Source organism: Salvelinus alpinus, chromosome 11, assembly GCF_045679555.1.
Source record: "Salvelinus alpinus chromosome 11, SLU_Salpinus.1, whole genome shotgun sequence".
Classification (NCBI taxonomy): Eukaryota; Metazoa; Chordata; class Actinopteri; order Salmoniformes; family Salmonidae; genus Salvelinus; species Salvelinus alpinus.
In genome coordinates this window covers 52,649,314-52,660,064 of record NC_092096.1, presented here as the reverse complement: position 1 = coordinate 52,660,064, position 10,751 = coordinate 52,649,314, and the positions used below count along the sequence as shown (strand labels likewise).

The 10,751-nt window shown below is 38.7% G+C and overlaps 1 protein-coding gene across 1 annotated transcript; it reads right to left on the bottom strand.

The window, feature by feature from the left end:
* Positions 1–2,300: 2,300 nt before the first annotated feature.
* Positions 2,301–9,724, bottom strand: LOC139534902 (SLAM family member 8-like). The gene is made up of 7 exons (XM_071334439.1): positions 9,395–9,724; positions 4,340–4,642; positions 3,817–4,095; positions 3,536–3,643; positions 3,273–3,331; positions 3,111–3,188; positions 2,301–2,981 (listed from the first exon to the last, which is right to left on the bottom strand). The coding sequence occupies exons 1-7, from the start codon at positions 9,465–9,467 to the stop codon at positions 2,907–2,909; spliced, it is 975 nt and encodes a 324-aa protein (XP_071190540.1). The 5' UTR covers positions 9,468–9,724; the 3' UTR covers positions 2,301–2,906.
* Positions 9,725–10,751: the final 1,027 nt, after the last annotated feature.

Here is a 10,751-nt window from a genome sequence, read left to right as displayed (position 1 = left end):
TGGAAACATCTGTTTCTTATCGCCCCCTTCAGGGACAGGCCTGTAACTACTCCACATTCTTGTGGATCACAATATCGAAATAATCAATCAATCACATTTTTGGTTTGGTCAGGGTGTGTATTCTATGTTCTATTATTTGTATTTTTATGTTTTGGCCGGGTAGGGTTCTCAATCAGGGACAGCTGTCTATCGTTGTCTCTGATTGAGAACCATACTTAGGCAGCCCTTTTTCCCACCTGTCTTTTTGGGAAGTTAACGTTGTTTGTGGCACATAGCTCTTCATCTTCACGGTTGTTTTGTATTGTTTATTGTTTTTTTCGGCGTCATTTCTAATAAAAAGGAATATGTACTCTCACCACGCTGCACCTTGGTCTCCTCCTTTTGACGGCCGTGACAGGGGGTCAGCCTGATGAATCAAACTACCCAATAATCCCCTTCATGTAGCCTAACACTTAGCAACAACATAATCCCTCAGTCTACTGGGTCTGTCCCCTTATTCCTTCATCTCTCTATGTCATCATATTAGTATATAATATATGTTTCTCAGGCTCATGCTACAACCTGATTAAAAGCTGTAGTATCCAACAACTCCATTTCTCTGCAGTCGGTAAACACAGTGTAACCAAACAACGTCATTCATTCTATGAATGAAACATTTTCTTGTCCAATAAAGGAAATAGTTAGCTAACAATATTCAAAATCCAGAGAAATACATGAATCATCATCATCTCAGAGTTGCACATAAAGTGTACTCCATTCTAAGCCTCTGGCAAGTCTTCTGGACCCCTACAGTTCCTGTGGCTGTGACACGAATGGGGCTTTGACAGAATTAGAAAGGTACAGATGCTAAAAGAGAAACAGAAAAAATAGCATCTGATGTCATGTTCCTCTCTACACAACTTCCTGTTACTGTAAAAGTAAATGGACACATCAGATCTGTGGTCTTTCTGTGGGTGGAAGAGATAACTATAGTATATATCAGAGAAAAAACTTAGTGGATAAAACATAGTTGTACAAAAAGTGAAGTCAATATTATATTTATCATACCTGGACATGTTGACATGTTCAGTACAATCCTTAATGTCACTAAGAGAGGTGTCAAATGTTTGACGTCATGGCATGTTTATCATTTGGTTTATGTTGTAGATATTTGGAGGTCAACTGCATGATCACAGTGATAGATTGAATGTAAAAGAGATAAATTAATAAGTGAACTACAGAAAATGTATGCTGCAAGAACAATGTCATTCTTCTCTCTGAAAAGGACATAGATCCCTGCACAACTTTTCATGTGTCCTCATCAGCCCAACAACTAGGTTTCCAAGGGTTTTTACATATGATTACAACCATTTCTCTATTTGACTCTATGATCACAGCGGGAAAAGACAGCTTCACAGAGTGCCTTCCTTCACAAACCCACACTGCTAAAGTCGAAGAGAGCAAACCATGACCACTCAACTATGACAAACAGGTGACCTAATGTGAAGTTCCTCAGCCTTTTAATTTCAGACACTGTGCACTGGAAAAAGTCAAACTTAAACAATTGCTTAATTTGCATTATTGTGTAAGTTGAGTGGACTTAAAAATGGCAAGAATTTGAGCCAATCTGTTAGAGTCTTAAATCAACAAACTCTGCTTGAAGTCAGTTGTATTTGAACAAGCTTGTTGAGTAAAATACAAAATGATTCTTTGCTCAAAACCACACCAATCACCATCATTATCATTATTCCAGCATGATCTCTTCACAGGTTGATTTTCAGAATGGTTTGTTTCAATACCTGTGTATTTGCTTGTACAATGACTGGTTGAGTAATCTTATGCTACACAAACATAGATAACATACATTTTTCAAAACTTATCCTATCTGTAACTAGTTGGACTTATTTCACACGTTACTGTTATGGCTGTTCCAGTTTATATGATTTAGGTAGTCTCAATAATCAATCTTCTCTACCCCAACAGTCATTCTGAATGCAGGTTGCATGTGACTGAAATGTTAAATAGTTGGATATCCAAACTTTGACTGGATTCCAATAGAAATGACACATCCCTTTGCAAGCCGGCATAATTTGACTAAACCAGGAGTTTCAGACCAGTGTGTTAGGGTGTAACTTGGCCCTCAGCGGCTTTATGATATATGTAATGTGTTGTCATAATGAGTTTAATTTTAAAGATAAAATATTCACTTGGTGAAGGCTACAGTACTGAAAACCATTCAATACAACAATCATGTCGCTAACAAGTAAAGTTGTGAGTGTTAATTACAATTCAGTCTAAAAGCAAGGCACTCAACGTATGCAAAAAGGTAGAAACATTTTTTATTCTGTGAATGGAATATTTTTGGGAATTTATTGAATTTCATCTGGTTATTGCGACAGACATGAATGCCATTTTGGACATGCGGACAAATCAAATAAGAACAACTACAGTCCACATGTAACAAAGACTCTCCATCATATACTCTCTGATTACAACCTCATCGATGCCTGGCCAGCACATAATCCTAATGCAAAAGAGTACACTTTCTATTCACAGGCATAAATCAACCTCACTAATCAATGTCATACGATTATCTACAACTATTTTCTTTCATCTAGAAACTAGAAATTCGACATATGAGCTTGTCTGATCACAACACCTATAACTGCCTATGACACATTTCAGAATCTCCTAATTGTAACTAGGCCCTCAAAGAAAGGCATAAGGCCTGATGATACACTATATATATGATATATAAAAAAGGGAGAAGAGTACAATCATCAAATTGTAAGCAAATTGTGTAGATCGTGATGAAATTAAGCAGTAACATCTAGGCCTATCTACAGAATGTACACGTGTAAGATGCAGAGGATGCAGAGGGTTGTATATCTATGCAAGGCCCAGCCTATGACCACATCCTGTTCAGCTCACAGTACTTTCTGGTAGGGACAAGGGGGGCCTTCTGGGCGTCCAAATGCGATCTTGTCATACAGAGTCTGCGGCTACATGTGACAGATAATCAAGAAGAAATTGTTTCAGCATCAAGAAAGGTATAGACTATTCTCAAAGTAGACTACATAGTCTTCCATTCAATCACAGACATTCTACCATTATGACCATTTATATCTTACCTTGTTCAATCTTGGGATAACCAGATCACTGACAGTCTCATAGATGGATATTGGGTTTACCTGACTGTTTGATCTTGTCTGGAATCAAAATACAGCCCATTACAATACAGTACATACAGCTTCCACACACTCAGATACATAATAACGGCAATGATTACTTACATCTCTACTTCTTGTGTTGATCATAACATCAGCATATATTGTGTTGTCAGTTAGATCTTCTGTGTTTTATAAGAACAAAATATCAACCAATCAGATACATTTCATACAGGATATCAACAAACATTCCCAGGAATTAATGAGGGGTCTCACCCTTTTTCTAATTTCTAGCAAATCCCCCCCAAAATCATATCAGCTGAAGAATACTTCTAGAAACAACAGAAATGTCAATTTAAATATAGTGGAGGCCCCTAAGCTGTACATACCCGTGATACTTTGGCCCCTGCAGTAGCACACTGCCACAGCTACAATAAGAATCAGCACCACAGCACCTCCCACTGATACTCCGATGTAGATGGTATACCACGCCAGTCCTGTCACATATTGTTCAACACACATGATTAGACTATACAATATGATAAAGACTAAATGGCTCTATATCATATACATTCAATGTAATCACATGCATTACATATTATATTTGACAACATAAGCGTATAAGCACACTGAAAAGTGTATGGAAGGGATTATTATGATATCTTGGTACCTGGGGTGGTTGGGGTGGTTGTGTCATTTCTACACTTTACTGTTGCAGAGGCAGTTTTCCAACTGACCAGGTTGGAGGCGTTGCACTTTACACTGATGTTTCTCTCTGCTGGTGAGAGAGAGAAGTGAATCTGCTGGGCGTCCCCGTAGATCTCATTGTCTCTCTCCCAGGTGTAGGTAATGTTGGGGTAGCAGGACACGTTGCACACCAGCCGTACTGTACAGGAGTGGTTGGCCAAGAGCTTGATGTTTTTCTGGATCACCACCTTGGATATAGGCTCTGACCAACCAGGAGAGAGATAGAGACTCATAATGAGTCTTCTAAATGAATCCTACCATAGCCATACAACCAGAAGAAAGACGACTGAGGATTAAACTTGAAAATGTGATTGAAATGTAACAAAGCATGGTGAGTAAGGTCAGTGTAAAACCCCAAATTCAGTGTTATAGTGTAAAGACCATCAGCTGTTCTTAAAAATAAGAATGATATCAAAATAGGATGCAAAAAGATGAAAACAGCCTACCGTGGACCTTCACAGTGATGGTCTTACTGTCAATTTGACGTTTGTTCCCTTCACCTGTAAGTAGAAAATCCCCTGAGTCTTGCAGTGTCAGCTCTCTGACTGTTAAACTGAAGTTTTTGGTGTTCATCTTTAGTCTCCCCTCAAACTGGGATCCAGGTGAATTTACAACTTCTGAGTTGAATTCTGCAATAACCTTTCCCAAATACTTCCACTCCAAGGATTTGAAATGTCCCCTCTCTAAGCCTGCCAGCAGCTCCACGGAGTCCCCCACTCTCTTGTTGATGATCAGAGGAACACCTACACCTGAAACACACAAATGCACACGTTATTCTGACATCAATCAATGGTTGGACACTATGTTACAATGATCTTATTACTGTGTATTTATTAATGTAAGTAAGATGTAACAAGTACTGTAATTACTCATTGTTACACTGTAATAATACTTGTTACAGTGTGCCTACATTAATAATTACACAATAATACACTGAAATGCAAAGTCCTACCTAATCAATAATAGATAATAATGGATTAGATTTAATTAGCCAATTTCCAGGTTTCTTTTATACTGTACATGACACTTTACATATTTTAACTTTATATCTTTATGTATCTGAGTGTGTAGGTCCTATTTTACGTCTTTAAAGTCCACTCCTCCCCCACATTCAGCAGAACAGGATGAGATGACAGGAAAAGAGAAGCTCACAAGTACAACTCCCACTGTGTTAAATGTTTCATTATTCACCTGAAATGTGTCATATACAGTGTTGTCAACATTATAAATACATGTCAGTCTGAAAAAATGAATTATAAACCCTTACACGAAAAAACATCTGTCATGAATTAACCTTTTATGGCTGCAGGGGCAGTATTGAGTAGCTTGGATGAAAGGTGTCCATTTCAAACGGCATGCTCCTTAGTCATAGTTCCTAATATTTGCATATTATTATTAATATTGGATAGAAAACACTCCAAAGTATCTAAAACTGTTTGAATTATTTCTCTGAGATTAACTTCTTGGAACTATAGGGGGTGCTGTTCCGCATTAGCATATTTGGGTCTCCAAATTAAACTGCCTCGTGCTAAATTCTTGATCGTACAATATGCATATTATTGTTATTATTGGATAGAAAACACTTTCTAGTTTCTATAGCTGTTGGAATTTTGTCTCTGAGTGGTACAGAACAATATCTACAGCACTTTTCATGACAGGGGTCAGATTTCAGAAATTTTTACCCCTGATCTGGAGTCTGGACAGTGAATGCTATGAAGAAACCGACACTGCCTACGTCTTCCTCTGGGTGTCTGTACGTCATCACGTTTTGAATGGAGTCTATTGCACAATCACAGCCACTATAAAACAAGAAAACGTAGAAGTACCGCTCTCTTCCTGCATGCGTCGTGCGCAAGATGGACATCAGACCTGCCTCCTTCCAAATCGTTGTTTAGAGAGTGATATTTCTCCGGTCATGTTTTTAGTCGTTATAGTTGTTAAAAACATCATAATGTAGTTAATTTGAACCGTTTTATAGCAATTTATATCCGTTTAGTGCGATTTTGAGGAATTTCTTTGTTGTGCACTCTGAAACTTTGGACACGTTTTGGGGTCCCGTTCGATCGTTAGTGGATATTTCGAAGGACAGAGGACATCTATCGACCAAAAGAAGATTACAACATAGAAAGGATACATTGCCCAAGAATCTGATGGAAGAACAGCTCAAAGTAAGCAATATTTAATATGATAAATCGTTGTTCTGTCGAAATATTTTAAACGCATATTTCGCCATTTTGTTTGTTATCGCGTCACTTGGCGAACCCTGTATTGAAAAGTAAGGATAATTTTAAAAATGTAAGTCAGCGGTTGCATTAAGAACTAATTTGTCTTTCGATTCCTGTCAACCCTGTATTTTTTAGTCAAGTATATGATTAGCTTTCGATTAAACTAGATCACTCTGAAAGCTGACGTCCCTCATTTTGATGCTTGAGTTGCTACTATTTTCATTGTATAACCACGGTTTTGTATGGCTAAATATGCACATTTTCGAACAAACTGTATATGTATGTTGTAAAATGATGTTACAGGAGTGTCATCGGAAGAATTCTGAGAAGGTTAGTGAAGAAATTAATATATTTTGGCGGTGATTACGTTATAGCGCTCTTTGGCTGGAATCGATGCTCTGGTAACGTTTTCACATGTGGTATGTTAACTTATCGATTTATTGTGTTTTCGCTGTAAAACGCTTAGAAAATCTGAAATATTGTCTGGAATCACAAGATCTGGGTCTTTCCATTGCTATGCTTTGTCTATTCTTATGAAATGTTTTATTAAGAGTAAATTGGTCATACACGTTGCTCTCTATAGTAATTCTAGTCGTCTTGTGATGGTCGGTGCAATTGTAAACTGTGATTTCTACCTGAAATATGCACTTTTTTCTAACAAAACCTATCCTATACCATAAATATGTTATCAGACTGTCATCTGAAGAGGTTTTTTCTTGGTTAGTGGCTATCAATATCTTAGTTTAGCCGAATTGGTGATAGCACCTGAAGTAGTAAGAAACTGATGGAGTTAGAAAAGTGGTGTATTTTGCTAACGTGTTTAGCTAATAGATTTACATATTTTGTCTTCCCTGTAAAACATTTTAAAAATCTGAAATGGTGGCTTTATTCACAAGATCTGTATCTTTCATCTGGTGTCTTGGACTTGTGATTTAATGATATTTAGATGCTACTATCTACTTGTGAAGCTATGCTAGCTATGCTAATCAGTGTGTGGGGGGGTGGGGGGTGATCCCGGACCCGGGGTAGAGGCTCGTTAGAGGTTAACAGAACTCATATTGGCAGGCAAAATCCTGAGTTGAAATCAAACCGGAAGTCAGAAATCTGAGATTGTCTGTATTCAACAGAGTCCCAAAAGAATTCCAAATGACGTATGGCTGAAGTTGCACTGCCTAGGGGTTCCACTAGATGTCAGCAATAAATATAAATTCCAGTGAGACCTCTATGGTGTTCTGGGAGATAATGAGTGCAGAATCAGTCAGGTGACCATCAAGCACCCATTTCCTGATCATGCGTTTTCTTCAAGCCACTGCCGTTCCATGGCTCACGCAGACAGAAGGAATATTCCGGTTGGAACTTTATTGAAGCTATATGTTAAAGACATCCTAATGATTGATTCGGTACTTAGTTTGAAATGTTTCTTCGACCGGTAATATCACATTTTGAAGTTTTTGTCCGATATGAAGCTGACCAGAATTAGCATTTGGATATGTTTACCAAACGCGCTAACAATTGGACATAAATAACGGATTTTTTCGAACAAAACAAACATTTATTGTGCACCTGGAGTTTCTGCTAAGCCTTCTGATCGAAACCAACAAAGGTAATGAAATATTTATAATATATATTGTTGTTTATAGTGACGCTATCTTTGTTAGCTGTGACATGCTAATTTGAGCGCCGTCTCAGATTATAGCGTGCAGTTATTTTTCCTTCAAGTTTTTTTTAAATCTGACATTGCGGTTACATTAAGGAGAGGTATATCTATAACTCAATGTGTATAACTTGTATTATCATCTATATTTATGATGAGTATTCATGTTGAAACGACGGGCTATGCAAAGTCACTTGATGTTCTGCATTTAGTGATTCTTGTAGCCTCAATGTAAACTCAGATTTTTTGATATAAATATGAATTGAATCAAACAAAAAACGCATGTATGGTGTAACATGAAGTCCTATGAGTGTCATCTGATGAACATAATCGAAGGTTAGTGAATCATTTTATCTCTATTCTGGTTTTTGTGATGCTATCATTAGCTGGGAAAAATGCTATGATTATTTTTAGTTTTGTGGTGACCTAACATAATCGTTTGTAGTGTTTTCGCTGAAAAGCCTATTTGAAATCGGACAGTTTGGTGGGATTAACAACAAGATTACCTTTAAAATGATATAAGACACATGTATGTTTGAGGAATTTTAATTATGAGATTTATGGTTTTTGAATTTGGCGCCCTGCACTTGGACTGGCTGTTGTCATATTGATCCCGACTTAGGGCTTGCAGCCATTTAAGACAAAATAAAGTTACAACTCAATGAGGTGTGGTATATAGGGCATAACTGCAGTTATCCTAGTCCTGCAGTGTATCTTATTATGTAATAAAAACAATAATTTGATACAGTCCCCTATCACCTTAAATGTAATGAATGACAGCCATTAAGCACAAGGTGTTAAGATCTGTTGCGTTCTAGAAGCAATTGTTAGGTTCTTAGACACTAGAGAAGCTTAAACAAGTTGAATTCTTCCCAAAGGGTCAACACAGCTGTAGTCAGACAAAGACATGTTCCCACCATCACAAGTATATATACTCCATCACAAGTATATATACTCCACAAGTATATATACTCCACACATATATATACTCCTCCTTCTCTCCAATCCTTACATCTTATGGTTCGACAGGAGGAGGGTAATAGGATAATAATACATTTTTTCTCCTTTCAGTGGATCTGACCTGACCTCAACCCCTCCTTCGCCTAATCCACAGATGTCAATCTGCTTCCCCAATAGCAATCCTGTGACCTCCTCCCGTCCACCCAACACATTCCAAAGCCATCTGTCCTTCTACAGAGACCAATTACCTTCTGACATAAAACCCAGTCTCTTTCACTCCTTTTTACACTATGCGTCTGATCTATCATGTCTTTAATATCTCAATGTTCAAAGTTCACCCCGAATCCAACACAACGCAACAGCTGCTGACCCAACCACACCATTGGCACTCATTCAAAACTGCAGAATCACTTCATCATGATATGTTCCTGAATATAGGTATTATGTAAGTTTTATCAAAAAGGAGTAAAGCAAAAGATTCTAAATACCCAACCAATCACTGATGGCTAGGCATTCTACAGTCAATACACACCGTTGCAAAGACAAACAAGGAAGTTAGAGAAAGGTAACGGTTTTACTAACTTTATAATTCAAGAAAGCCCATGCAATAGATTCAATGCACGAACAGGATAATATATATATCTTTTTTTTACAAAACTTACCATAGTGGAGGTTGGAGAATAGGATAAGTAGTATTCCCTGTTTGGAGAAGCAGGAGAAGGGACCACCAGACATCTCTGTAAGGATTTGACTGTTTCCTCAGGCTGTATGTCCTTATCTATCACTGTCACTGGTAGCTAGCAGTTGACTAACCGATACACACAGAGAAGGAACTGTAGAGTAGAGAAAGAGCAGACTTCCTTTTGATGAGGGCTGCTGTTCTAAAAAATAATTCCTGTTTGTTAGCTGAAAAGGAGGTCACATTCTATAGTTGCTCTCTGAAAATACCCCTTCACTCAGCTTGAGAGTTTGATGATGAGGCGTGGGTGTGTTTGGGGTCTGTCACTGTGTTGATCAGTCTGATGGTGGTGGAGCATGTGTTTCCTAGCTGCTGCTGGTTGTGTGGTTCATGGTCTTGGTGTTTCACAGATACCGGTAACTTGTTACTTTATGAGCAGACCACTCAAAGTTGCAGAGAAAGAGAAAGGAGCTAGATAGAGGGCTTGGGGAAGAGAAAGAGAGTGAGACAGAGACAGAGAGAGAAAGAGAGAAAGTAATAGAGAAATAGATAAAGAGAGAGAGAGAGAACAAAAGAGAACAAAAGAGAGAGAGTGGGGGGGTTAGAGAAAGAGAGTGAGACAGAGACAGAAAGAGAGAGAGTGGGGGGGGGTTAGAGAAAGACAGTGAGACAGAGACAGAAAGAGAGAGAGTGGGGGGGGGTTAGAGAGAGTGAGTGAGACAGAGACAGAAAGAGAGAGAGTGGGGGGGGTTAGAGAGAGTGAGTGAGAGAGAGACAGAAAGAGAGAGAGTGGGGGGGTTAGAGAGAGTGAGTGAGAGAGAGACAGAAAGAGAGAGAGTGGGGGGGTTAGAGAGAGTGAGTGAGACAGAGACAGAAAGAGAGAGAGTGGGGGGGGTTAGAGAGAGTGAGTGAGACAGAAAGAGAGAGAGTGGGGGGGGGGTTAGAGAGAGTGAGTGAGACAGAGACAGAAAGAGAGAGAGTGGGGGGGGGGGGGTTAGAGAGAGTGAGTGAGACAGAGCTAAAATATCAAAGCAGTTTGTGGGCATTTTCATCTAGGCTTCATATGCCTGCAGAAGTGTTTGTGTAGCGTGGTTCGTTCTGCGTTGTGTACTTTTAATTAGGACGCTGCCACAACTGAAGGTCTACTAGTTGAATTATTTTCATTTGCCCTGCACACGAAGAGACAACACACATTATGTTAACCCTTGGTGCAGTCCAAGCTCTCAGGCACCTTGCTAGCCGAAGGTCAGGCAAAAGAGAACAATAATGGGGTACGGAAATACAGACAACCCGCGATGGGCCAAACCAAAATATACAAAACTTTTACAATCACATGTATG